We start from the raw sequence: 26,565 nt of genomic DNA, 5'->3' as shown, positions 1-26,565 counted from the left end.
TGCCTTCTGACATTTCAAAGGGCCGTGGACCCAAGCCAATGTTAGCTTACCATATTATTATCCCTTTCTCATAATGTACTGGAAGTCTGTGAAATATTTCTGAATACTCTTTGCTCAGAGTTTGGAGACTGGAACATAGTCCTTAGTGTCAGGCCACCTCCCAGTTTCACTGATTGGCAAATGAGGACTCTGGGGCTGGAGGTGAGGACGGGGCTCACTCAGGGTAGGGAACTGTGCGTGGAGAACCGAAGGGAGAAAGGCAGAAGTTGCCTCCACCATGGCTGGAACAAAGGCACTTCTGACACTGGGAAACTTCATTAATGGAAAGTTTGTACCTTGTAACTCCTATATCGATTCTTATGATCCGTCTACGGGGGATGTGTACTGCAGAGTGCCAAACAGTGGAAAAGAAGAGGTGAGTGGTGTGCCTGGCTGGGGCAGCCCGTTGAGCATCCCTTGGTTTCGCTCAGGTCCTGCTGATCTCAGGGGCGAGGGATCAAGCCCCGCACTGGGCTTGTGCTCCGTGCGGAGTCTGCTTAAAGGCTCTTTCTCCCTTCCCCTCAGTGCCTCCCCTTCTCTCTCTTTCTCTCAAATAAATAAATAAATCTTAAAAAAAAAAAATAGAGAAAAGGTGAGTATATTCACCCAGGGAAGACGGAAATGTACTTCCTGTGTTGATGGATTTCATGTCACTTACTTTTCTAGGAGCAAAGGGAGTTGGGGAAAAGGTGTAGAATTGTTAAACGCTGGCAGGAGGAAGATTTGAGTTCTGGGAAGGTTTGCTTTGTAATGGGACTTTTAGGATGCAGGATTCCCCGGCTATCCAAAGGAGAGCGTTCTTAGGACATCTTTTGAAATGGCCTAAAGTGAAGAGTATCCCCCATTTTCAGAAAGTTCACGTTATGCCACTTTGCATTTGGGAAAGAAATACTAAGTCTGGAAACGGCTTTTTTTCACAGAAGTGAAAATCCTCTTCGTATTTCTTGTGGTTAGCGAAAACAGGTGCTAATATAAAAGTGAAGTCACCTCCTGTGAACTTTCAAAAGGGGATACCTATGCCTGGAACAAAGCCCATGACTTTGTGCAGAAGCAAGCAATTAATCAGGCAACTTAACACACAGCTGCATTTCTCAGCCGTTCCTTATTAGGGGTCTAGTAAAAAGTATTATTTGTTAAGAACAATCAGTGTTTGTTTCTGTTTCCTTTTCTTTACCAAGTGCTGCCTAACTATGCCACTATATTCATGGATTTCTAAAAAAAAAAAAAAAAAAAAAAAACAAACTTGTTACTCCACCAAAACGAGCAAATGTGAAAAACCCAGGGATTTATTTTATATTATCCTCTAAAAATGCCTTATGTCTTTAAAATATCTAGTGAACTAAAACTGATCATTTGAATGATGAAATGCAAAATCAAATTCCCATATATTTTTGCAATGAAATTTAAGACCATCCTTTTTCTTACTTAAAGTGCTTAATGGCACAAACATTAGAATTTTATTTGAGAAGTTCTATAAAATGTTGGAGATATATTTGATTAGTTATCAGTTATTGCATTGACAATGTAAATGTGTCTGGGGTGATGAATGTGGCTGATGTATGTACGCTCATCTAATGCCTAATGGATTTTATTTTTTAAGGCACAAAGAACTAGATTATTTAAAAGATAACTGTAGCCTTCATATACAAATAAGTATACGTAAATAAGCCTTCATATATACTAAGGTATTATTTCTCTTTTGTTAACTATATTTTAAACCTGTCTTGCATTAAAAAAACCTTTAGACTTGTGGACAAAAATTTGCAAACATTGGCTAATCTGTTGGTTAAACTGTAACCCACAATTTTGTTTCAAATGACCTGGGACAGATGTGGGGAAATCCAGCTTTGTGTTATCCAATCCTCCTGGTCTCGAAGTGTTTTCCAAAGTGCAGTAAAAAGTGACAAATATGACAAATTTAGTTGAAATATTTTCTGCGGCTAATGGTTCATGCCTTTTCAGAAGATAGAATTTGGTATGGCTGCATCTGCTAGTAGAGAAATAAATATTTTGGATTTCCCAGCAATTTAAATTGCAAATATGCTCTCTGATCCCGGAAGTCCCAGTTTTTGCTGGCTTGAAAAACATTGTCAACATACAAGCTGCATGCCCAATTTTGCAGAAAGTCTCGTACAGAAAGTGTTGCTGATGCTGCTAACAGGTTTTGCTCTGTGCTCTGTGTTCACTAAGCTGTCTAACACAAATTACCCCCAATGTGAGTCATAGCAACCTACACATAAGACTCTCTCATCATCCTTTTTCCACAGACGACAGTGAGCTAACATTCTCATCTCTGATGCCTAGATCAGTGGCCACACACACACACACATTTGTGGTGGCATTTACATGGTAGCTTTGCAGTCCGTAAGCACAGACTGGAGTCATATCGCCTGTCTTCAAAGACCAGCTGCATCCCTTAGTATCTACTGTCTTGACTTAGAGCTGAACTTCCTTGTGCCTCAGTCTCCTTACCTATAAAATGGGAATAACAGTAATACCTGTCTTCTAGTGTGGTTCTGAGGCTGAAACAGACTAATAGATCTGAAGCCCTTAGTGTTTGGCATATAGTAAAAGCTTTCTAGGTATTAGCTTTTGCTCACATGCATTAATACGTATTCTATATTACACAGACATAAGCCAACTTAGAATGACTGGACTTGAGTTTTCTGCACAGCAAAAAGCTTAGATTTTACATTGACAACCTCAGGAAGATGAGATTTTACTCTGAGCACAGAAGGAAGGAGCCCTCCTCTTGTCTGGCAGCCAGGCCTCAGGGAGGCTGCAACTTTTGGTGGAGAATACTGCAGCCCACGATCCTCCTTCATCCTGTCTGTGGGTCCACAGTAGAGATTCGGCTTTCCAACCGAAAACACCACTTTTCCAGAAATTTATAATTAAGATGAGAATCATTTCATCCTTTATTCAGCTTAGCTGGAGGTGACTCTGTTTATAAAGAAAACAGAGGAGGAGTGTGGATCAGATTTTGGGGGAGAGGTGGCTGAATTATCAAGTCCTGTGATGGCAAGAAAGATGCCCGTGGTTGCCTAAAGCCTGTGGAAAAGGATTCTGAGGGTGGGCCTGGGTGGGGGCGGCAGGGGGAGAAAGCTGTGAGTGATCATAAAGTCTTGTCATGCGTGTGAGAGGGGAGAGGGCTGAGACACAGGCTAGGGATTTGTTATCTCTGGGAAAGATGCTGCTTTGACTTTGCTGAAGATGCGAAGACTCATTTTGTCTTGCAGGAACTGGCTTTGCTTGAACCTTTCCATATATTGTTTCCTTTTGGATTTGCTCCCAAACCAGGTCTGCAAGCTATCTGTTCCGGCACAGATGGCCTCCATCCCCACAGAGGCCTCTGTCACTGGGCAGAGCCAGGCAGGGCGCGGGGACTGTGGCTCTGCCGTAGCAGGCCAGCTGTGGTCTTGGAGCCACAGAAAGCCGGGCTTGAATCCTGATGCTGCCGCTTACTAGCTGCGTGACCTCTGCCGGGTTACTTGACTTCCCCATGCCTCAGTTTCCTCGTCCGCAAAATGGGCACAGCAATAGTCATGGTACAGAATTTTAAAACAGGTTCAATGACATAATTTGTGTGTTTAGTATATTCCTTTATATATAAAAATTAGTCAATGACTATTATGATTAGTCATTCTGAGTGTAAATGACAATCTGAGGATATGATTTCTTTTTTTTTAAGATTTTATTTATTTTTTCATGAGAGACAGAGGGGGAGAGAGAGAGAGAGAGAGAGAAGCAGAGGGAGAAGCAGGCTCCCAAGGAGCAGGGAGCCCAATGCGGGACTCGATCCCAGGACCCCGGGATCATGACTTGAGCCGAAGGCAGACGCTTAACCATCTGAGCCACCCAGGCACCCATGAGGATATGATTTAAAACAAAATTTTAGACTTGGGGCACCTGGGTGGCTCAGTCGTTAAGCGTCTGCCTTCAGCTCGGGTCATGATCCCAGGACCCTGGGATCGAGCCCCGCATCAGGCTCCCTGCTCCGCAGGAAGCCTGCTTCTCCCTCTCCCACTCCCCCTGCTTGTGTTCCTGCTCTCACTCTCTCTCTCTCTCTCTCTTCAAATAAATAAATAAAATCTTAAAAAAAATATAGATTTTATCAGATATGTTGGATTTGGATTAAAAGCTGAGAGATTCTACACATCTACATGAAGTGAGCTCTCAGGCTATTCAAAAAAATTTTTGTATTTTGACATGCTTGAAAATGTGCGTCTATTAAAATTCAAATAGCTTCTTTCTGATGGCTGCATCTGAATACCCTGGTTGAAATGGAGCATTCTTCTTTGTTTCTGTGTGGCCCCTGATTCGCTGATTTTGCAGGTAACTCGGCAGGAGGAAGTATTGAATATTTGAAACCAGTCAGAAAAAAATTAAGTGTGGGTGGACCTGTGGATTCTGGATTCGTCCAACCTTAGGAGCAATAGTCTTTTTTTTTTTTTAAGATTTTATTTATTTGACAGAGAGAGACACAGCGAGAGAGGGAACACAAGCAGGGGGAGCAGGAGAGGGAGAAGCAGGCTTCCCGCCCAGCAGGGAGCCCGATGCGGGGCTTGATCCAGGACCCTGGGATCATGACCTGAGCTGAAAGCAGACTTTCAATGACTGAGCCACCCAGGCACCCCAGGAGCAATAGTCTTAAGGTGACCCTCTTCCTCTTGCTCCTCAAAGATTGACGCCGCGGTGGAGGCAGCCAGAGCAGCCTTCCCGGGCTGGTCGGCCCGGAGCCCGCAGGAGCGCTCGCAGGTGCTGCACCGGCTGGCCGATCTGCTAGAGCAGTCCCTGGAGGAATTGGCGCAGGCGGAATCCAGGGACCAAGGTGAGTGCGGGGCTCAATGCAAAGTGCAGTGGCGGCAAGGCATACCCTCCTTCCCGCTGGTCAGGTGACCTCTTGCAGACCTCTTGCCTCTTAACCACAATGGCTGGGACTCCCGGTACTTCCTCCATATTAGCCCCCAACCAGGGCCCATCAGGCTATACCGCACCTGAGCTTCTCATGGCAGAGGTGGAATTGGAAAGAAAAATCACCCAGGAGGCTTGCATCTGGCCGACTCCCGCCCCTGATGGTCCAAGCAGGTCACAGCTGAGTCCAAGTTCCAGGGGCAAGGACATAAATACACTTTGTCCATTTGGTGGAAGACGCTGCCAAGGTTTTTGGCAAAGGGCGTGGATGTAGGGAGAGAGGAAGAAGAGGGCCGATCGTGCAATTCTCCACCAATTCTAGGCAGATCATTTCAAAGCAAAAGTAACTGAAGAGCCGTTACAGTCACGTTATTTAGAAAGAATCGGATATGTGAGTACTGCACTCCTCACACAATTTCCTAATTTTTATCTCCTTCCAAGAGGCATGGGTAATGGAGTAAATGTCCATAAATCCTTGCAGTAATATCTGTTAGGAAAACCCGAGATCTTTTAAAGTCATATACATGCTATACATCAGCTTAAAGTTAGGAAGCAGCCTGAGTCCAAACCCTTATGAAGATGTTCCCTGTTGGTGCTGCTGACACTGGGAGTCCCCCCTGAATCACCAAAGACAACTAAGGGACAATCCAGAAAAGCTATGTTTCTCCTTTTGTTCAATCCAGGAGCTAGGTAGGGAGTGCATGGGGCACATGGTGAGTAAGCAAGTGCCACACAGCATTAGCGGGGTCCCCTCAGCCGTTCTGCCACGTGCCTATCCTAAGGACTCCATCATGTATTGGGGAGACATTTAATATACATCATCTGTTTGTCAAAGTGGTTTTATTGTATACATTCGTCAAAGTGGATTTATTGTGTCGTGCAGATACAGCTGTCTTAACACCCATTACTCCAACCCCTTTGTAGCATGTACAAAGCTTGGTGATTATGAATTGAAAGAGCTGATGTGAGCAGAGTGGTAGCATCTGGTGGATTCATGATAGCCCTGAATTGTTCAGTCTACAAAGCATAGATTATTTCACTCGCTTTTATCTGATAACGTCACACCTAATTATTTCATGGTTCTATGAAACCACGGATCAGCTGTCTGTGTCGTCAGGGGATGAAGTCTCAGGCTGGAAAGAACCAAGGCTCCGCGAGCGTGAGCTGGGATACATGCGTGATCGTGTCTCCACTGTCCCTGGTGAAGTATGCCGACCGTGCTTTCTCTTGTTGACTTCTTACAGGGAAAACCATAACACTGGCAAGAACCATGGACATTCCCCGGTCTGTGCAGAACTTCCGTTTCTTCGCCTCCTCCATCCTGCACCACACGTCCGAGTGCACGCAGATGGACCACATGGGCTGTCTGCACTACACAGTGCGGGCCCCTGTGGGGATCGGTAGGTGCTGCTCAGGGAAAGCCTGGTCCGCGGGGGTGCGTAGGGATGCTCCCTCAGTTCTGTAGAGCTCATCCAAAGGAACAGATCAAGAGAAAGGAAAGAGCGGACTTCTACTTTAACCGAAAGTTAATGGGCCTCAAAAATCTATTTCTGGTTTATTTTCTTTGTGTTACATTACCTGCTTATTCCTAGAACATTGTTCTCGGGAAATTACCAGGAAAAGAATAATGCTGGGAGGAGATTCACATACGAAGATTCCCCCGCCCCCCACAATGAAAAAAAAAATTATTTCCAGAGAGTCTTGTAGTTAAGAGCATGGATTTTGGATATGTGCAGGGCCACTTTCATAATATTTGTGTGCTTCAGGATTCTAATCTGAAAACCGGGAGCATAGTTTAATTTTATATTTATATATTTTAGTGTGAATTAAATAAATTAGTAAGTGTAGGGAGCTCTGAATTAGAGGCTTCCGCTTTCTTTTGGGGGACATGTAAACATGAGCAATGACTCAAAATACCCACTAGAGGTCACTGTTCCTCCAACCACTAAATACCAGTATTGATTAGTTACATTTTATGACAGGATAAATAGATTAAAAGGAACGAAAATGGAACATATTACCACTTTGGTTATTTGAACCCTTTGGAAATCATATTTTGAAGGAATTAGGAAAAGCTCAAACCTCCCTCTTAGAAGTATGGTGATACATAATGCTGAAAAAATATTGTTATCCTCTAAAGAAACGATTTTCTAACGAGAAATATAATCATATAGAATATATGTTTACTTTCACAGCTAGATTTTAAGGGAGGAGTATAAAATAAGATGAATCCATTTACAAATTCAAAAGGTAGATTTTTTTTTTTTTGGCATGTTTTACGGTTGGAAACCTGGTTGGTTTCAGGATATTGCATGGGGACACATTCTAGTTGCTGGTTCTGTTACTTATTTAGCAATCCTATCTGGTCATGAAATAGGTGAGAATCTAGAGAGAATTTTTTATTAAAAAGTCCTCTGGCTAACCAAAATGGATCTCATAGTCTGCGCATCAAAATTCACTGGCTTCACTAATCGGAAGGCTTCTACAGGACAGACTCAGAGCCCATTTGCTCTTATTTTACCAATAATTCTAAAAAGCTTGAGATTTTATGTCTTAATTCACAACAGGTTAGAAACAGTGATGGAAAAACTTAAAAAAGAAATAGTAGCTAGACAATTTGATGATGAAGAAGGAGAGAGAAGTTTAAAAAAATATGAAGCTCAGTCTATAAATCTCAAAACTCATCACATTTGGAAACTGTTTAGTAACAGGTGACAGCCTCTTGGCCCTGGAGCTTACATTGCCCTTGTTCATAAATACAACTGGTACATCGTCAAGAAAAGAGTAAATTGTATTGATTTATAGTTTTCAAAGGCACAGTTGCTTGTAATACATTTTAGAGTTATTTTCCTGAAGTTGGCTACAAGTAAGCCAAAGCTTTATGCAGGGTGAAGGAGTTCCACATTAATAAACCCAGTTTGGCCAGTCTAGTTTGAGGGGCCTGCCATTGTTGGCAGTGTTTCTGTTCTTCTCTTATAGCCGGTCTGATCAGCCCCTGGAATTTGCCACTCTACTTGCTGACCTGGAAGGTGGCACCGGCCATTGCTGCTGGCAATACTGTGATAGCCAAGCCCAGCGAGCTGACGTCGGTGACTGCGTGGATGATGTGCAAACTCCTGGAGAGAGCAGGTAATAAGCGGTGGGTCTGGAGAGGCACAGGATTGGCTTTGGGGTTGCACATTTTGTGGGCTTCAGCCACCTCAGTGTCCTGACATTTGAGAAGTTGCTTTGGATAGAAATCTGCTCAGAGCAAAATTGATTCAGTCGACATCTTTGGTTTTCCTCTCTCTGATTCTTTTCTGAGAAATCCCCTTCATGCACAGGGCTGGATCACACTGCTTCCTCTCTTCACCCCTGTCTGTGCCACTGCAGGAATGGTTCCCCCGGGCAGGGGGGTTGGCAGGCAGTGATGTCATTGCACAACTGTGAAGTGACAGCAGGCTTAAAGAACTCAGTCAACTCAGATACCAGCCTGCTCCAGGAATTGTCTTCAGTGGTCAATTTAAATCTTATATTTGAACCACATGTTAATCTTGATGCAAATAAGACTACTGTTAGGGACTTCTCTGGTTTGTATGGTTATATGATACCTGTTAGAAATAGCCATTTTCAAGAGATTTGAATATACCTCCCTCAGTTTTCCCCGCATTTGGAGCCACTGTGTGGAAGCTGATACAATATGGCTCCACGTCCTCTTTATGTCAACAGTGTCATGGCCACATTCAAGGTATGTTCCTGGGTACGTTCTGAGGTATAACTCAGCATAGGCACAGACACCACACCAGGGTTGGAGGGTGTCAGGGGACCCTAACTTGCAACCCACAAGAAAGCCCCTTCCTATTAGGTCCCTCAGCTCAGGTCTCCATACACAACCTGGATTGGAATGATGGGTGGCTGTCTTTCTGTCTGTCAGTCTCTGCTGTTTGTACTTCCTTCAAGCCCACAGAAAAGGTAGCACTGGGCTCACCCAATCCATAAAGTAGGCAGTTGGAAAGAACCCATATCTCCCTCTTCTGGATACCTTCTCTCTCCAAGCAGAAACATACATATTGGCTTCCAAGAAAGTTGGGCCAGTTCTTTACTCTAGGATTTAGATGGCAGGTTGAACTGTGTGGCCTTATGACCCTAGTCTAGCTTCCCATTTCCCTTGTACTGTACAGAGGAATGAGGTGTCCCAGCTTCAGCCTTTGGGGTGACATTTATGGATGCCCTAGGCTTCTGGAGGGTTATGATAGAAATGTGCCTACCTCTCCCATGTCCCACAGGTGTCATTCCTTCTTTACGTGAGGGATCACATTCTAATGCCATTCTTTGCAAAATTAAGTGCCTAGTGTCTACAGAGGTACAAGGCCTTTCCTCCCTGTCTGTTGACTATAGATTCTCTGGAGTGGACAGAAGTGGGGCCGATGCTCTGCTGTGATCTATGTTGGGGAGGGCAGCCATGTGGGTGGGGTGGTGCCACAGAGCTGTGTTCCCAGAACCACTCTCTCTTGAAGTCAACCACACCTTGATCTATGATGATTTCTCTTCCCTAAGCACTCTCCCCTTCCATACACCCAGCACCTGGTCTACACAAGAGTTTTACATTTCCATGTATTTACACAGCATTGATCTTATTTCTTGTGAATGAATAAGCTTATTATGCCAAGACAGTTCTTCCCTCCTTCCCTGCCTCTGCTGGCTTTGCTAAACTTTCTTCCTCTGGCCACCACGGAGAGTGTAAGGCTCAAATTGCACCTGTCTTAAGCCCTCAGTTTCTCCATTTGGATTGAGAATCTGTACGAGACATGTTTAATATTGTGTAAGAAAAAGAAAGCTAACGTGACCTGCTGGTGCATTCTGGATATTTAAAGAGCCAATCCTTGAGTCCTGAGCATTCAAACAGACTTGACAGATGACCTTTCTGTGCAGTAAAATCATTTAAAAAAGTATACAGTGAGTACCTCTTTTATAATTCTAGAATATTCATTTCTTCTTGGGGGCACCATATGTATGCCTCATTCCTGGAGTGTCCACTGAAAGCAGATTTCTGGCCCTTCCTAGTTTTGTTTTGCCCAGTGGAAGCTTGTTGCCACTCTGCCACATCCTTGTCCCTGGTGAAGGGACTTTATGCCCTGTGATGTCTGTTAGCCATTTACTCTGAGTTTTACCAAATTGTTATTTGCCAATGTACATTGTGCCTTCTTTCTCTCATAACTGGCATATCTGAAGGGCAGAGGGCAGTTGTCTCTAGAAAAATTTCGTTACTGTCTTGATCAAATGGCAAAGTGGTGCTGAGAAATAATGGCCAGTAGGTAGCTCTTAACATATTAACACCAAAGTTCAAGGAAATATAAAGCGTTAATGCCATTGTGTAGAAGGCAATTGGCCTGCTGAAATGAACTCATTTTCCCGGGGTGATACCTATGTGGTGTTTCTAAGTTTTCTTCACTCTTTGTTAAAATGCTGTTGTATACATTAGAAGTGATTTGATCCATTTTTGCCTTTAGGATTTATAAAGCCCAAGAGTCCACCTTTTCTTGCCCCCAAACCCCAATCAGAAAATATCCAGCAAATATTCACATGCCCACTCTCTGATGGAGACGCAGGAGCCCAGCCTGCAAATGGTGGGAAACTTGTCCTTGTTTCTCTGCCATCGACCACAATGAGGGCCCCTCTCCTGAGCCTCCTCTTTGCCCCAACGCAGGGCTCAGCTGCTCTCACATGGTGCCTGGCCTTGGACCTCCCCTCCATGGCAGTGACCTGTGATCCAGGACCGACCCAAGCTAGATTTTAAGAAGTGTGCACATGTGTGTAAAGGCGGGGCCATTGGAGGTGAAGCTCTGCCAGATACCACCATGAGTCACTGATCTCCACACCTGTCTCCAAGGCTCAGCTGAAGGGGGCCTTGTTTGTCCCCTCAAGTGATCAGGCTAAGGTTCTGGCTCGATGGGAAGGTGTTCTGGATGATAATGGATCATCGGTGAGAACTTGTTATTTATACTTGAAAAGCATATTCTGGAAGAGATGGTTTTAATCCAACAGAGTATGTTTCTATTCAGGACAGAATGTCCAACCTGGACAGGGAAAGATAGTGGGAGCAGGGAAAGTAGTTCAAAAACCTTACATGTTGGAGGTTTTCTGCATTTGCTGTACTTTGAGGCTGCAGAAATATGGGGAATAAACTCAGCTAACCTCCAGACAAACCCCAAGAGCTTCCCGGACACAACACAATGGCACACAGATTTTCTTTCTGGACACGTAAAGCTTTCCAGAGTCAAGGACCATTTCTGATTTGGATAATGTACAAGAAACCTTCATTCATTCATTCACTTAATTATTTGTTAACCATCTACACCAGGTTTTGCCTCCTAGTGGCTGCTATTTGACTTCACTTTGCCTCAGTTTGGATAAGGTGAGGATATTAATCCTACCTACCTCATCCAGTTGCTGGGAGATCTAAATTGCTTCCAGGAATGATTGGCCTACAGTGAATGTGAGCATTGACTGGTATTAATCTATCTGGCAAACTAGGGCCAAGGCACAGGGGGGGCTGTGAAGAGCAGAACACAGACACCATTTTTGCCCTTAGATCGTGCACCTGCCAGTTTTGGCTAGGCAATAAACAAGTAAAGCCATAAACACATAAAAAAATACACGCAAACGTAGGGCAGTAGGGTCTCATGCTAGAAAGATGGGGGCACCTGTTTTAGGGTGTACTTGGCACTTTAAGTCAGTCCTAGAGTGTATGTCCACATTATGGGACACAGGGACCTTTAACTCAATGCTCACCTTCCTGGAGGAGCCCTCCCTCCCTTCCCTGGGCCCAGACAATTTCTTCTTCCCTCCACTTCACATTTTCACACTGAATTGTGACTCCTGAATGCCAACTTGGAGCAGGGCTCTCCTACCTTACAGGGCTTAACTTGCCTGAGGATATCTCTATGCTCTCAGCCTCTGATGCCTAGTTAATATTATGGAATGAATTAATTAGAATGTTCCACTCTTCATTTTTCTAAGCCAAAGCACCTGAAGAAATCCCACCTCGGGTGCACTGGAGGTGGAGGTGGTGCTATAGTCTTTGTTATTAAACTAGAGACAGCCATAAAAGTCTACTCCCCCTCCCCATTCAAGCTACTGCACTTTCAAGGAGAACCTCAATGTCACCCGAAGTTCTCAACATACTGAGAAGAATTACTGTTGTAATTTCTGTTACTGTTTCTGTATCCTATCTGGATACAGACCTGGAGACTGTTCTGTTTCCTGTCCAGGTGTCCCACCAGGTGTGGTAAATATTGTGTTTGGGACGGGGCCCAGGGTCGGCGAGGCCCTGGTGTCCCATCCAGAGGTACCCCTCATTTCCTTCACGGGGAGCCAGCCCACAGCTGAGCGGATCACACAGCTGAGTGCTCCCCACTGCAAGAAGCTGTCCCTGGAGCTGGGGGGCAAGAACCCTGCTATCATCTTTGAGGACGCCAACCTGGAGGAGTGCATTCCAACGACTGTCAAGTCCAGCTTCGCCAACCAGGTGTGTCCTCTGTATTGGTTTGGTTTGTTTTGAGTTTGTTTGTTTGTTTTTAAACTCTGTGACCCAGTTAGGCTGGATCTGTTTCATTAAAGTGCCAAGCCAGGAGTGAGTGGGTTAATCTGTTTCCCTCTTTTCCCTATTTCAGGGAAAGGAGATTGTGACATTGTGTTAGTCCACTGACTCTGTTTTGTCTCAGTGTCCACCTGTGGTTCTTGTAGAATCATAGCTTCTGTTGGGCAAGCTCCAGTTCTTGAGCTTTATCAGGTACCAGCCATGGGCAAAATGATTGATTGTTTGCTTCTCCAAGCTTTTTCGTCCCTTTATTCATAGAGTCACCCCCATTCTCTTCTTGCTGTCTAAATGTCTTATCTCCAGTAAACCTTGTGCTCCCCCAAAAACATCCCAAATGCAGCACACAGTTAGAAATAAATGCCTAAACCAGTCTAGAGGACGTTTCTGATGTTGGAGTCATGGATGTCATAGAGTCACAGGCAACTTCGCATCTCCCGAAATTATGTGACAGATGTTTTTTCTGGAGGCCGCAGTTCTCAGCAGATTCTTCGAGGTCATGGTATCCCAAAGGGTTAGGAACACTGACCCAGGTAGACCAAACTGTAAGCCTCACAAAAAGGGCACCTGTGTCTGCTTTGGGGCCGCATTTGACCTTCAATGCCCAGGATGAGGCTTAGGGTAGGTAGAGCAGGTGTGCACAAATACTGAAGGATTTTCTCCAAAGGGTCTGCTTTTTAAAAATTTTAGCAGCGAACAAAGAATTAACTAAAGAGTTAGAACCACCATAGAAAGAAAGATGAGTGAAATGAGATATATATTTAACTTGCCCAAGTTGCCATAACCTTTTGCACCTTCATTTCTTTACCTGTGAAATCATGAAAGTAATAATGATGCTTTCCATTAACGATTTTGTGAGTTGTAGAATGAAAACCATTCTTGACAGTGGTTATTTTTGTGATCATTATAATTTTAATTATTTCTCTCACAGTAATTCTTAAGAGAAAGTGGCTTTGTTCTGTATCTCTCTATATACCTCTATATACAGGTACATCTGTATCTAGAGAGAGAGCTTTTCTGGATCAATAGACTTAAATTTTAGATTTTAGAAAATAGATTTATAATTTTATGATACAGCTATTTTAATCACTAAAATAAACACGTATCAAGTATCAAAATGAACAATTAAATCAAGCATTTGGGTGGCTTATAGTGACAACATGGGGAGTGGGGACAAGCTGTGCACTGAGAATCAGCTGAGAGGAATCAGGTGAACTTTGCATGAAAGAAAATGCACTGTGAGCGTGGAGATGGCCTGTAGCTTCTTGGCTACCAGGACTGTGCCAGGACTTGAAATTGCTGAGAGAACCTTCCTCTTGGGGGTATTTTGAATGTCAGTGGGGAAGAGGACTGGAACCCAACTAGCTAATTCAAGACAACAAGCAGATTTTAGGCAAACTAGAGGGGCTCATTTCTTTTTCCTTAACCGAGAGATGAGTCCCATGTAGTGAACACGTCTTCCTCAGTTGAACATAATGGGCCACTTTGAAACATCTCTGTCACACGTAGTCTCCTTTGGCTGGGGGCACACTCACACTTCAACACGCTGTGGGACACAGAAGAAATGAATGTGGACTTCCACATCACTCAGACTGAAGTTGAAACTTCCTGTGTCTGGTGGCCTTGGGCTTGTGTTTGTTCAAAGCTCCATTTCCTAATTGTAAGCTGGGAAAACTACTGGACCACAGAATTATCATGAGAAAAGCACCCTGCACGGTGCCTGACACGCAATAAATAATTTCCCTTTTCTCATTTCCTTGAAAGTCATGCCACTAGAGATCCTAGCATTACCTATGCTTTCCTGGCACCAAGTAAGCCGGAAAAACCTGACTGGGTAACCCCTCAACTCTCTTTACCACACCCTCCCTTCCCACATGGCAGAGGGCACTTGTGTCTGGAGATTTCCCAAGCTAGATATGCAGATGGTTCTTACAGTGATCCTGGGTTGCAGAGAGAATTTTTTGTTTCAAAACAATGATGATTTAATTTGGACAATACACCTTTGCCCAACTGTCAAAATAATTAGAAATATTCCATCCTTAGGATGGTTGTGAAGATAAATATACATGTGGTGAAAATTGTTATTTACACAGATATATATACTTACCATACATACATAATGCTTTGAGATGTCTAGACTGTGGTTTGTAAATGATCGCATGCTATTTTCAAACAATAGTAAGGATCATTTTTCATTCAGGCTCCTGTTAGCACCTCTGCTCAAAACCTAAAGTATCTCTATTCGGATGTCTGTTAGGCATCTGAAACTTAACCTGTGCAAAGCAGAACTGTTGATTTCCCTCCCTCTCCTTTCCCTGCAATACCACTCCTCTCCCTTGGGCTTGCTTTTCGGGGATAGAACATTACCATCTGCTCTGCATCTCCAACAAAAACTTGGGACTCAACCTTGTTCTTACCCCCCAGCCTTCTGTCTCACTAATCCATCAACCCATCTTGTTGCCTCCATTATTCTAATATATCCTGGAATCCCTCACTTCTGAGAGCATTGATACCAGTTTTCTTGCACCTTGGGCTCCCAAGTCCCTTTACGAATCTGGTGACGTTGGTGGACACCTATCACTTTGCTCATCTCCGCTGTTCCCGCCCTGGTCCAAGCTACCTCCACTTACCTGGACTTCTGGAATACTCTCTGAACTCTACTCTCGTAGATCCCACTCTCGTTCCCTTCCATTCTATTCTCCACACAGCTGCTGGAACGATCATTTAACAATGGAAATCTCATCATACCATGCTGCAGCTTAAAGCCTTCCGCGCTCTTTTCATGATACCGGGAGCAAGATGCAAACTCCTTTGTGAGCCTGTGGGACTCCGCGTGGTGTGGCCTTGCTCCTCACCTCCTGCCCTCCTTTCCTATCCTTCCTTCCCCTCATTCTGTCTTCACTCCCGGGCTCAGCCCTGCTCGCCTTCTTGCCTTGCCTCACACACTACACCACTGCAAGCACGCTCCCGTCGCAAGAAGCCGCTCTACCCCGCCTGCTGAGCATCGCCTTCCTCCGCGTTGCCTGGAGCTCAGCTAGGCCCTCCCCATCAATCGAGTGTCAATTCAAATACCTCCTCTTCACAAGGGCCTTCCAGAACTCCCTCTACTAAAAGGGACTAAAAGTGGCACTTTTCCATTGATTTCTATTCCCATCCTCTGCTTAATTTTCTTGTATCGTTTTGCTCATGACCTGAAATTATATTGATTGAACACATCTACTTGTGCTGTTGTCTGACTTCCCCACAAGAATGTGTGTTCCCTGTGGTGGGACTTTGTTTTGTTGATCAGTGTTTCCCATGGCTGAGACCTGTACTACGGGCAGGTAGGTGCTCAGAAATGCAGGCTGACCTGCCCATGAAGGAGTGTGTCTTGTCGTCCTCATGTGTCATTCTTGACAGGGTGAAATCTGCCTCTGTACCAGCAGAATCTTTGTCCAGAAGAGCATCTATAGTGAATTTTTGGAGAAGTTTGTAGAAGCTACCAGAATGTGGAAAGTTGGCATTCCTTCTGATCCGTCAGCCAGCATGGGAGCTCTGATAAGTAAAGCTCATTTGGAGAAAGTAAGTAAATCTCCGTGATGGAAGTTTGGGGAGAAGCTCAGTGTAGGGCATAGCACATAGTCATGCTTTGAAATGTTGTTAATTACCACCCTACTCTTAAAAAAATTCTGACCTGTAGGAAATGACCTCTGGATACAGAGTCTACAAATGTTAGATATGAATACACAAATGTAATCCAGGTTAAAGCAGCATCTACATGGAATGAATGAATTTGAGAAGTCAGCATGGAGATCCCATCAAGAGTGAGGAAGACAAATTTCAAAACATAAGGGTCAGCTGATAAGAGTGATGTGGACTAAGGGTGGCAGGAATTTCCATTGATAAAAGTTCCCAGTGGAGGGCGCCTGGGTGGCTCAGTTGGTAAAGCGACTGCCTTCGGCTCAGGTCATGATCCTGGAGTCCCGGGATCGAGTCCCACATCGGGCTCCCTGCTTAGCAGGGAGTCTGCTTCTCCCACTGACCCTCCCCCCTCTCATGCTCTCTATCTCATTCTCTCTCTTAAATAAATAAATAAAATCTTAAAAAAAAAAAAAGTTCCCAGTGGAAAGGGTTCTGCCTGTGGCTTACAGCAAATGGAATTCTGGATGTGCCAACAGGCATGATCCAGATTATGTGGTCCTTAGTGGGTAGGGTTAGTGGTGGTCTCTGTGGGAGAAGCCATTGGTGGCCTCTGGCTGGTTTGTGGAATTTAGGCCTTTAAGGTCATCTTAATGTATTACCTGATGTGACTCCTAAGATAAGTCATAGAATGTTGGAGCTGGAGGACCTTGTTTTTAGCGGTGGTAACTGAGACCCACCATGGAAAATCTGCCCCCATCAGTTGGCCAGTGAGGGACAGAGGCTTTACTTAAGTTTGTAGAAATCTTTGACACTGCACAGATTTGGGAGATTTACTATATTTTAACTTTAACAGTTTTTTGGGGGTCTATTTATTCTGTTTTCTCAGTGAACTAGGAAGCAGGATGAGGAGGGGAGAAGGTGCAGAGGGTTCAATAGGGAGGAGAGGGTGTGAAACACTCCTGCAGGCGTGTACAAAAGCCAAGAATCCTGAGTGCCTGGTGCCTCAGTTGGTTAAGTGACTGCCTTCAGCCCAGGTCATGATCCTGCGGTCCTGGGATCGAGTCCTGTGTCTGGGCTCCCTGCTCAGCGGGGAGTCTGCTTCTCCTTTTGACCTTCCCCCCTCTCATGCTCCCTCTCTCTCAAATAAATAAAATCTTAAAAAAAAAAAAAGCCAAGAATCCTAATAGATCTAAACCACAAATGATATTTGATTTTTTTTTTAAGACTTGAAACATTGACAAGGTTTTAGGCCCGGTGTCAACCTCTCCCTCACGTATCTTAGCCCAGAGATGCCATCTTTTATGAAACCAAATTACGCTGAAAAGACAAGCGTTTATTTAACATGTTGGTTGGATTTTGTTTGCTTACTGTCATTTCAATGTAGTATACTTAGGTGCCATGAATAACTCTGAAAATGGTGACGCTTACAGTTAGCAGGTTTTTTTTCTGACCATATTCAAACATAATCCCAGATTTATCTTTCAAACAGAAGTTTTTAAAACTCCCATGTATTTTTACCATCATATGTTTTCCATCTCGGTCAAATAACTAAGAATAGAAGTAAACTTTCTATTTTGGAATAACTTAAGATTTATAGAAAAATCTCAGAGATAAGGCAGAGACTTTCTATATCCACTCACACAGCTTTCCCTTTTACTAACATCTTCCATGTCCACAATACAATTGTCCACACTAAGAAACCAACGGTAGCACCTGACTATGAGCCAAACTGCAGACTTTTCAATCAACTTCTCTTGACTTTCTTCTTGATCATTATAGAAAATAATTTTTCAGCCACTTGCTTATTAAAATAAAGTACAATTAATTACTCTGTACTCATCTCAGAAATCTCCATGGCTCTACTGCTTTTAAAGAGAAAGATTTTGTACACACAGTTAAAATTTTCAAAATAGTTTATCATTCGCCAATGTATTTCCTTTTTCTAGGGAAGAACACTAAAGATGTATTCGCATTACCCCACCACATGTAAACGTGCTGCGGTCCATGCAGCTCTCTCGTTTTGTGGTCCTACTGACTGGATCTCTCCCCGCTAGAGTAGAGTGCCCGTCAGGTGGGCGTACATTGCCTCCCCCAGGTGAAGCCCCAGGGCTGTCCTGCTGAGGCTCCGAGGGTTCCTCGACATCTGCCATCCTCACTGCTCCACCCTGAGCACGAGTGCCCAGATGCAGGGAGTCACAGCTTCCCCCTCTGAGTCTCCCACCAAGTGGACCCACGATGGGGGGCTTGCAGATCCATTCTTGTGGGGAGGCCCTGGGTATCTCGGCGCTTGAGAAAGAGAGAGCTAATGGAAGCCTAGTAGGGCCCTGTAAGTGTGGCCTTTCCAGGGGGACTCTTTTCAGTTCGGTGTGATGCTTCGGAGATCAAGGAGGGAGTGGACACGTCCCACCGGTAGTCATCTTTCCTCGCCTCTCCCCAGAAAAGCTGTGGGGGCTGTGTCCAAGGGAGGCCTGGTGGCCATCGCTGTATTCCACTTGTCCTCTGCAGTTTGTCTGGGTCTTCTTTGAAGTAAACTAGCCCTGCAGAGTCTGGGGTCTTTGTGTCCATCTTACTTCTGCGTGGTGGTCATGACAGATGGTGAGGCAGAGCCAGAAGAGTCCAGTTAGAATATGCAGAAGCTGTTCCGTCACGGCAGAGGGCTCAGAACCTCACAGAGACGCAGCTTGCTCCTGCGTGGGTGAGAGACGCGCCTGCCTCCCAGTGATACAGGTGACTCTGTCCTCAAGGAGTGAAGAAAAGGCTCTCTGCCTGTTTCACAGGTTGCTTTTTGTTTTTGCTTTAGTTTTTCTTTTTACCGCCTCGAATGCTTTTCCACGTGACTGTCTAGAGCCTCGGGCTAGATGCCAGCCTGCCCCAAGATGCAGGAAATCGGAGATGGGATTCTGAGTGTTTACAGTGAGGCTGGCAGAGCGCAGGGCACGTTCATGGGTGCATTCCCCAATGGGGCAGGCTGCAGGCTGTTAGCAAAGGTCCACTTCTGCAGGTTGCTATCTTCTTTTGTCGGGTGGGCTCGTCTTTGAAGTCTCCCCGCTCGGAAGCGTCAGATGGTGTGTTATACCATCACCTTCTTCATCAACAGCACCAGTTAGTGACTGGCATTCAAAAGACTTACTGCAAGCCAGGCATTATGCTAAATATTTTACATACATTTTATCTAAGCTTGTGAATAGGTGGGAATGTTAATCCCATTTTTCAGAGGGGAAACTGAGCATCGAAAATCCCTCAGTGAGCAAGTGGAGGCTCTTGAGATTTGAACACTTGGGCTCCCCCGCCCGCTCATCTGACCTCTGTGCTCAGATTTTATGGGCAAAGCTCCGAAGTACTAACTGCTCTCTGCTCTCAGAAAAAGTTTTGTAGTAATAATTTATTACATTTTATGGCATATTACCAGTCACAACATTTTCTTTTTTCCATATTTTCCTGAAAATCTCAGTTCCTGAGCTGCTAGTATAGATATCATTCTATCATCCAGAAAATATATTTAGTTTAGTGTGAGTCAGCTTACGTATTAAAAATTTTGAAAAGTTCACAGTTTGAAAACTGATACTTTCCTTCATATTTTATTATCCAAGAGTCTCTAAGAGATAATCATGAGATTCCATATAGACGAGATAATCTAAAGCCACTCCATGTTTGAATCATGGAAAAAAGTTCTGGTCCTGTGTTCAGCAGGCGCCCCTGGAGATCTCTGCCTCGACTTCCCCTGTTCACGCGCTATGCTGCCTTTGGCATCTTTTAATTAATCTGAGTGGATTGTTTCAAGAGGAGTAAGAGAATAGGGGAAAGAGAAGTCCAGACCTAATTTAGTCTCTACCCACAAACTAGACAAGGGCTTTTCTGGGAAAACTTTGAGATCATTGGTCATGTTGGGGGAAAATGTATAACAGAGCAGAATACGAACCTGTTCCAAATAATATATTTTTTAGAAGTCTTTGACTTCATGGCTTATTAAGTGTTCTATAAACTAGAGCAGAATCAATGATAAAACAACATTACTTTTTTATTTTTACATGGCAAACACATAGCTCTACATTGAATATAGTTCTACAATGGAGAACTTATCTAATCCTGGGGCAGAATGCTCAGATAAATATTTGATAAGTAGGGAGCCAAAGTATGACTTCAAAATTTACCCTGCCTTTGATGTACTGCTTAACTGTTGTTCTATACTTTTAATTTTGGGGATGACTTTTCTACTTTTCCTATACTTATAATACCCCTGAGGGGTAGGATAATGTATCATTGTGACTGCAATGAAATTTCCATATATAAACGTACATATCATTTTATAATAGGTCATTTCTACAACCATGGTTAATAAACATCTGTCACTGTCTCTGAGTTATTGGGTTTACTTATTACATAATTTATTTCCCATTATAGTTAGCTATTCTATATTAACTGGACATATTTTCAGAACATAATCAGTAATGATACTAGAAGTTAGAAATGATTTGTTCTGGAAGCCTAGCTATTGAAGGGCATCTTGGCCTTTCATGAAATCTTATGCACCATTCAACTTCCCATGTTCTGCAATGGACAGAGTCCCCCCAAAAGTGAGAAACTATTCTTTTGTGTATTTAACTACTGAATATACCTGAGTGTGAATTCTAGCTTTCCTGTTTATTCATTGTGTGAACCATCTACCCTTTCTGAGGCTCAATTTTATCATCAGCAAATAGGGGATAATAATACATAGCTAATAGAGTTCTGAGAGAATTAAATGAGAATGTATGAAAAGCATTTATCTACGTGCCTGGAACTTAGATAGTAAAGAAATTACTCTCCTCTTCCGTATGAGGGCTGGATGCCCAAATGATGGTCAGAGCACTTCTGCCCTCAGGCTTAGCAGCTGAGCAATAAGATAATCAACTTTAGATTTCTTAGCAATGGCCTTCTACATATTTCCTAGATGATTAAAAAATATTGAATTTTCTGCTGCTTTGTGTCAATCCAAATGGTAAGATGTTGCTAATCCTGGTTTTCACCCACCCAGGTCAGAAGTTACATCAAAAAAGCCCAGATGGAAGGGGCCCAGATTCTGTGTGGTGAGGGGGTGGACACATTGAACCTCCCCCGCAGGAATCAAGCAGGATACTTTATGCTTCCCACAGTGATAACAGACATTAAGGATGAATCTTGCTGCATGAAGGAAGAGATATTTGGGCCAGTGACATGTGTTGTCCCCTTCGATAGTGAAGAGGAAGTGATTCAAAGAGCCAACAGCGTTAAATACGGACTGGCAGCCACAGTGTGGTCCAGCAACGTGGGCCGTATCCACCGGGTGGCTAAGAAGTTGCAGTCAGGCTTGGTCTGGACCAACTGCTGGCTCATCAGAGAGCTCAACCTGCCTTTTGGGGGGATGAAGAGTTCTGGGGTAGGTCGAGAAGGAGCCAAGGACTCTTACGAATTTTTCACGGAAATCAAAACCATCACCATTAAACACTGACCTTGGCCGGTGGAGAAGCTGTTATGGTCCATTCCTGGCTGCAGAGGATCAGTCGTCCAATGCAGTGAGCAGATGTGCCGGCATAAAATCCAGCCATATCTTGGCTCCACGGGTTTTCTCTACCCTATCCTCAGTAGTCTGTACTTTTATTCGTTGTCAGAGAGGATGTCTGTTTTCACTGTGAAGTCAAAGAAGAGACTTCTGAGCAGGAAGTCACAAAAAGGAAGCCAAATAATCATCAGGTTCCTTCTCTGTTGTGTCTTTGCTCTAGTTTTTTTCATCGTTTTGATCGAATTCTTGGAAATTTACAGATAATAATTTTTTTCATTTTTAAGTATATATATATATATATATGGTAGGTCCCACTAAATAAATCTGTCCGAGGACAAAGAAAATTAAAACTATGACTACTTTTGGAGGAAACTTGAAGCAAGAAGAGGAAATAGTTTGATCCCTTTCGACTCTGGAGTCTAATCAATTCCAATTCTTCGCGTCTGTCTCTCATGAGGCTTACGACCCACTAATCCTAAAAGAATAGATGTTAGGCAGTTTCGGTAGCCAGTATGACCTACGTCTTCTTCTTGAATTATCCTTTATTGCTCTTTATCCCTATCCTCTTAGGGGTATGGACTTTATGCAAAGTAATAAAGGTGTTTCTCATGGCTTTTTTCTGGATCCCCTAATGATCAGAGGAGAAAACCAAGGTTTACAGAGATTAAAGTAGCATGCTCAAGGTCACATGAATGGTATGGGGCAGAGGAAGGATTTGAACCCAGGGCTGGCTCTCAGTCTCCAAAACCACGATCTCTGACTACCTCACACTTGCCTTGGGTTCATGCTCCAGAAGTAGCCACATACTTTTGGTTCGTGGAACACATCGTGTTGGGTCTCCTCTCCATATCTCCTCCCTCCCTCTCCCCTTCTCCCCCTCTCCCCTGTCCCGCTCATCCATGTAAGCCAGGAACTCTTCGGGCACAGCCCTTCCTACACAAACTGAAACCATCTGTCTGCATGGCTGACTGCCCAGCTGGACAGGAATTGCCTGAAGGCCCAGGCAGGTGCTAATTCCCCCCGAAGTCTCCATTCCCAGCACAGTGCCTGGCACACAGAAGGTGCGCAAAACAATTTCCAGGAACGGAATGAGGTCTTCCCGGTGCTCTGGGGTTATTTGTAGCATGGTGTATGGGGAGAGGGGTTAGGTCAGAAGGGGGACAAAATAGTCTTCACCGTTTGTGTAGGTTTTCGGATATGTTGGCTTGTTCACAAATGCTGAAAAACATAAGCCCTTTTGAGGTCAAGCACTGGTATTGGATCATATCTGGTTCTTAGCTTCTCCGTCCCCTCCCCTCTCCTTTTCTCACCTGCCCTGTTCTCCAGCTCAGGCCCGGGAGTCTTCATTAGTTAAATCTAGGATCAATTCCTAGAGTCAGTAGGAGGAATTTGAGCAGCTCCTAGTCTCTAAGAACCCACATCTTTGTTCTTGTACCTGGTCTAGCCCAAGCTCATCCTTATTTCTGAGACCTAAGCCACGTCTTGATTCCACATTCTGCTGACTGAAGGTCTTTGCTCCCTGTGCCTCAATACCCCCCTCGCGCCCACCCCCCCTTGTGTTCTGCCTCCAAGACTGTTCTCTAGGACATGGAGCTGGCCCTGCTCCTGTCCCTTCTTGTCTGGGCTCTGGATCCTGTCTTGTGGAGGAGACTGCTTCCTGCTGACAGACAGACATTCTGGATGCCATTTCCCTCGTATGTGCCTCTTTGGATCTTCAGAAGCTTCTCCCGGGCTCATGAGGCAGTCTCATTAACGCGTGTTTGAGCAGATGCTGTTCTTCATCACGCCAACACCGGCCCAGTTCTCAGTTGTGAACACCAGTGCCTTTGATGTCTTAGCACCCCACGGGGCCTTTTTTCGTTTGTTCTAGTCTACCCGGGGGGGGGGGGGGGGTTAGTTCCAAGACCTTCCCCTCCCAGGCCGTCCCACACGGTCTCAGGCCCCACGTCAGCTTAGGGTGCCCTGTGGGTCTGTGCCGGCGCGATGACAGAGTCCGGCAGTGGAGCGCCTTGGTGGCTGCCAGGCCCTGCGTCCCTGGCCTGCCGGACCCAGGGCTGCTCAGGAAAACACTCAGAGGGGATGCACGACGGCTTCAATCATATCTGTTGAGTTTTATTTCTGAGCTGGGTGATGGGTGCTCGGGTCTTTGCTATAGTCTTTCACGCGTAGGAGCTACATGCCAAAATGGGAAAGTGCATCGCAGGGACGGACAGCCTGGGGCCTGCGCGGAGGAAGCTGAGCGCGTGTAGAGCCCCTCCTCCTGGCCGCGCCGCGGGGGTGCCGGCTCCGAGGTGGCCCCGAGCGAGAGCCGGCGCTGAGGGGGCGGAGACTTCGGGGACTTCGGGGAGCCGACCTTCGGAATGTGCCTAGCGGTGCTGCGCGGTCCGCGAGGTCTCTGGTTCACATGCAGATTGAGACCCAGTAGGTCTGGGTGGGCCTGCTTGTACTTGGAGTGTCAAGGAATTAGAGGACCCTCACTTGCAGCTCGGAGGAGGTAGAAGGAAGGGCAGCTTCGCCCAGGAGAGACATCCCCTAAAGCATTTCCCTGCTCAGGTAAAGAAAGTCGTCCTTCCATCGCTCCCTGGGCGGGTGCGCACTGAGCCGTCCACGCAGCCTCAAAAGAAGCCAGTGTCTGTCCCGCCCACACGGAAATGTAGGGTTAGCCCCCCATCCAGGGAGGGGTGGTACAGGGAAACTGCTCTTCCAAACCACAAAAAATAACTTTGCCGACTACCTATAATAATCAACCAGTACGCTTTTTATTCAACATTATTACTGGTCAGTCAAGGATCATGAACAATTTGGTGAAAGAGCAACTCACCCGGGAGAAAGATAAAAGAAGATGTTGAACGTTGAATTCGTTTCAAGAGATTTGAGCGCCCAGCACGTTAGTCACCACAGCGCGCGGCTATGCAGAAGGAGGGAGCCAGGGGCATGAGAGAGGCCTTGAAAATTAAACATTGGCTCCCCACATAAAATGAAAAATCAAAAGAATTGAATCATGGGTTTGGCTGACAGCTAACGTACTAATCTGGAAGGTCAAGTTGGGAGAGTAGCTCACGGTGCAGAGGGTGACAGAAAGGGAAAATATAAGAGAGAAGTCGAGATGGAGGATAGATCCAGAAAGCTGATAATAAGGTAATTCATCTGAGGTGAGAGAACAGAGGTAGAGAAGCAAATAAATGATAAAAATGAATATCTCTGAACTAAAAAACTTTCCGATGAAAAACACTCAGCATGTGCCTGGAACTATTCTGCTGAAATTTAAAAATTCCTAACATAAAGTTTGCAAAGAGAATTACCAGGATACCCGCAAGCTCCTCCCCCCAACCCCCCAAAACCACAAATACAAGCATAAGGTTGTCATCATACATTTTCCATTAATAATACTGATTTTGGAAGACAGTAGAGCAAGATTGCAAAGTTTTCAGGAAACATTATTTTGAACCTAAATTTTATAGCCAGCTAGCCTGTTACTCAAGGATCCAGGCAAAATGAGCCAATGACTCAGGAAGTTTTTCCTGTTTACTCTTCCCCGGGTGACTTGAGATGTACCTCGGGAGAAGGAAAAATGAATCCAACAAACAGCAGAACTGCTGAGGAACAAAATGAAAAGAAATTTCAAATTATTAGCCGCAAATGGACCTAGAAAGCAGTTGGTCCAAAGTAGAACACAGTAGACAGGGGGTGGTGATTGATGAACACGATTAATAAAATGTGTAACAATCTGGAAGATCTTCAGTCTGTCAAAAGGTCTACCTATGTTTATCCTCTCCATTCGAATAAAGGGAACTAAAACTATTCAGAAGTGTTGATAAGGTGAAACGAACCGAAGTGTAACATGACTTGGAAAAAGAAAAAGGGTGTAAATAAAGAGAATGCATTTTTCCATTATTTTTTGGATGGATATTTTTGGTGACATAAAGTCACATTTCTATCTTTATGGGCCTTACATACCATTTGGTTCTTTTAAGAAAAAAAAATTATTGATTGATTTTCCAGAGAGAGAGAGAGAGAGAGCACACAAGCTGGGGGAGTGGCAGGCAGAGGGAGAAGCAGGCTCCCTGCTGAGCAAGGAGGCTGATGTGGGACTTGATCCCAGGACCCTGGGATCAAGACCTGAGCCTAAGGCAGAGGCTTAAGTGACTGAGCCACCCAGGCATCCCCATGCTACTTGGTTCTGCAATTAGTATTTATATAATCTTAATATTATGAATGTCTCTCGCTGGCTTTCCGTTTTTATAAAGTTGAGCTACAAAGTACAGAAAACTAACTTAAAATGACAGAACAGTACAGAGGTCCAAGCCCGGATGATGATATTAATCAGCTGACAAGTCTGGAAGAGGAAAAGGGTGAGCCAGAGGCTAGCCTGCGGGGATCTACTTTCCTCACCTTACAGCACGGGGAGTGGGTCCATGATGCCAGAAGGCAGTGAATCAGGAAGCAAAGATTGAGGCAGATTATTTAAAGTGATGCATGTACCCATTCAAGATCTCAGAATGTTAATGTCACTAACAAAAATTAGAAGGTGAAATGCAGGTGAGCTCAGAGTATAAAGTGTGTTAAATGCACACACCTTTCCTCATAGGAAGCGGATATGTATTATTTGATGTTGATAAGGCCAGAAACACAGGCACACACATACGGATTAGCTCTGTGGTATAGAAGACCTCAAACCAAAACCGTTTAAAAATGGTTGCTTCTGGAACAACTGGGTGGCTCAGTCGGTTAAGCGTCTGCCTTCAGCTCTGGTCATTACCCAGGGTGCTGGGATCGAGTCCCGCATTGGGCTCCCTGCTCAGCGGGGAGTCTGCTTCTCCCTCTGCCCCTCCCCCTGCTTGTGCTCTCTCTCTCTCTCTCTCTCTCTCTCTCCCCCAAAAAAAAAAAAAAAAAAAAT

At 44.6% G+C, this 26,565-nt stretch overlaps 1 protein-coding gene across 1 annotated transcript; it reads left to right on the top strand.

The window, feature by feature from the left end:
- The first annotated feature begins 232 nt into the window (after window positions 1–232).
- On the top strand, window positions 233–21,969 carry ALDH8A1 (aldehyde dehydrogenase 8 family member A1). Its single transcript, XM_025861070.2, has 7 exons — window positions 233–415; window positions 4,723–4,870; window positions 6,198–6,353; window positions 7,933–8,082; window positions 12,204–12,460; window positions 15,929–16,090; window positions 21,165–21,969. Exons 1-7 carry the CDS (start codon window positions 278–280, stop codon window positions 21,615–21,617), a joined length of 1,464 nt encoding a protein of 487 aa, XP_025716855.1. The 5' UTR covers window positions 233–277; the 3' UTR covers window positions 21,618–21,969.
- The last annotated feature ends 4,596 nt before the right edge of the window (window positions 21,970–26,565 follow it).

Source organism: Callorhinus ursinus, unplaced genomic scaffold (genome assembly GCF_003265705.2).
Source record: "Callorhinus ursinus isolate GAN/ISIS: 27379988/994484 unplaced genomic scaffold, GSC_fseal_2.0 scaffold6, whole genome shotgun sequence".
NCBI lineage: Eukaryota > Metazoa > Chordata > Mammalia > Carnivora > Otariidae > Callorhinus > Callorhinus ursinus.
This window is presented reverse-complemented; position numbering and strand designations above follow the sequence as displayed.

Excerpts from the sequence above, each read along its gene's own strand:
- ALDH8A1 (XM_025861070.2), top strand. The coding sequence starts at position 278 with ATGGCTGGAACAAAGGCACTTCTGACACTGGGAAACTTCATTAATGGA. Across the intron at positions 416-4,722 it reads CAAACAGTGGAAAAGAAGAG|ATTGACGCCGCGGTGGAGGC; the intron begins GTGAGTGGTGTG and ends TGCTCCTCAAAG. Across the intron at positions 6,354-7,932 it reads GCGGGCCCCTGTGGGGATCG|CCGGTCTGATCAGCCCCTGG; the intron begins GTAGGTGCTGCT and ends CTTCTCTTATAG.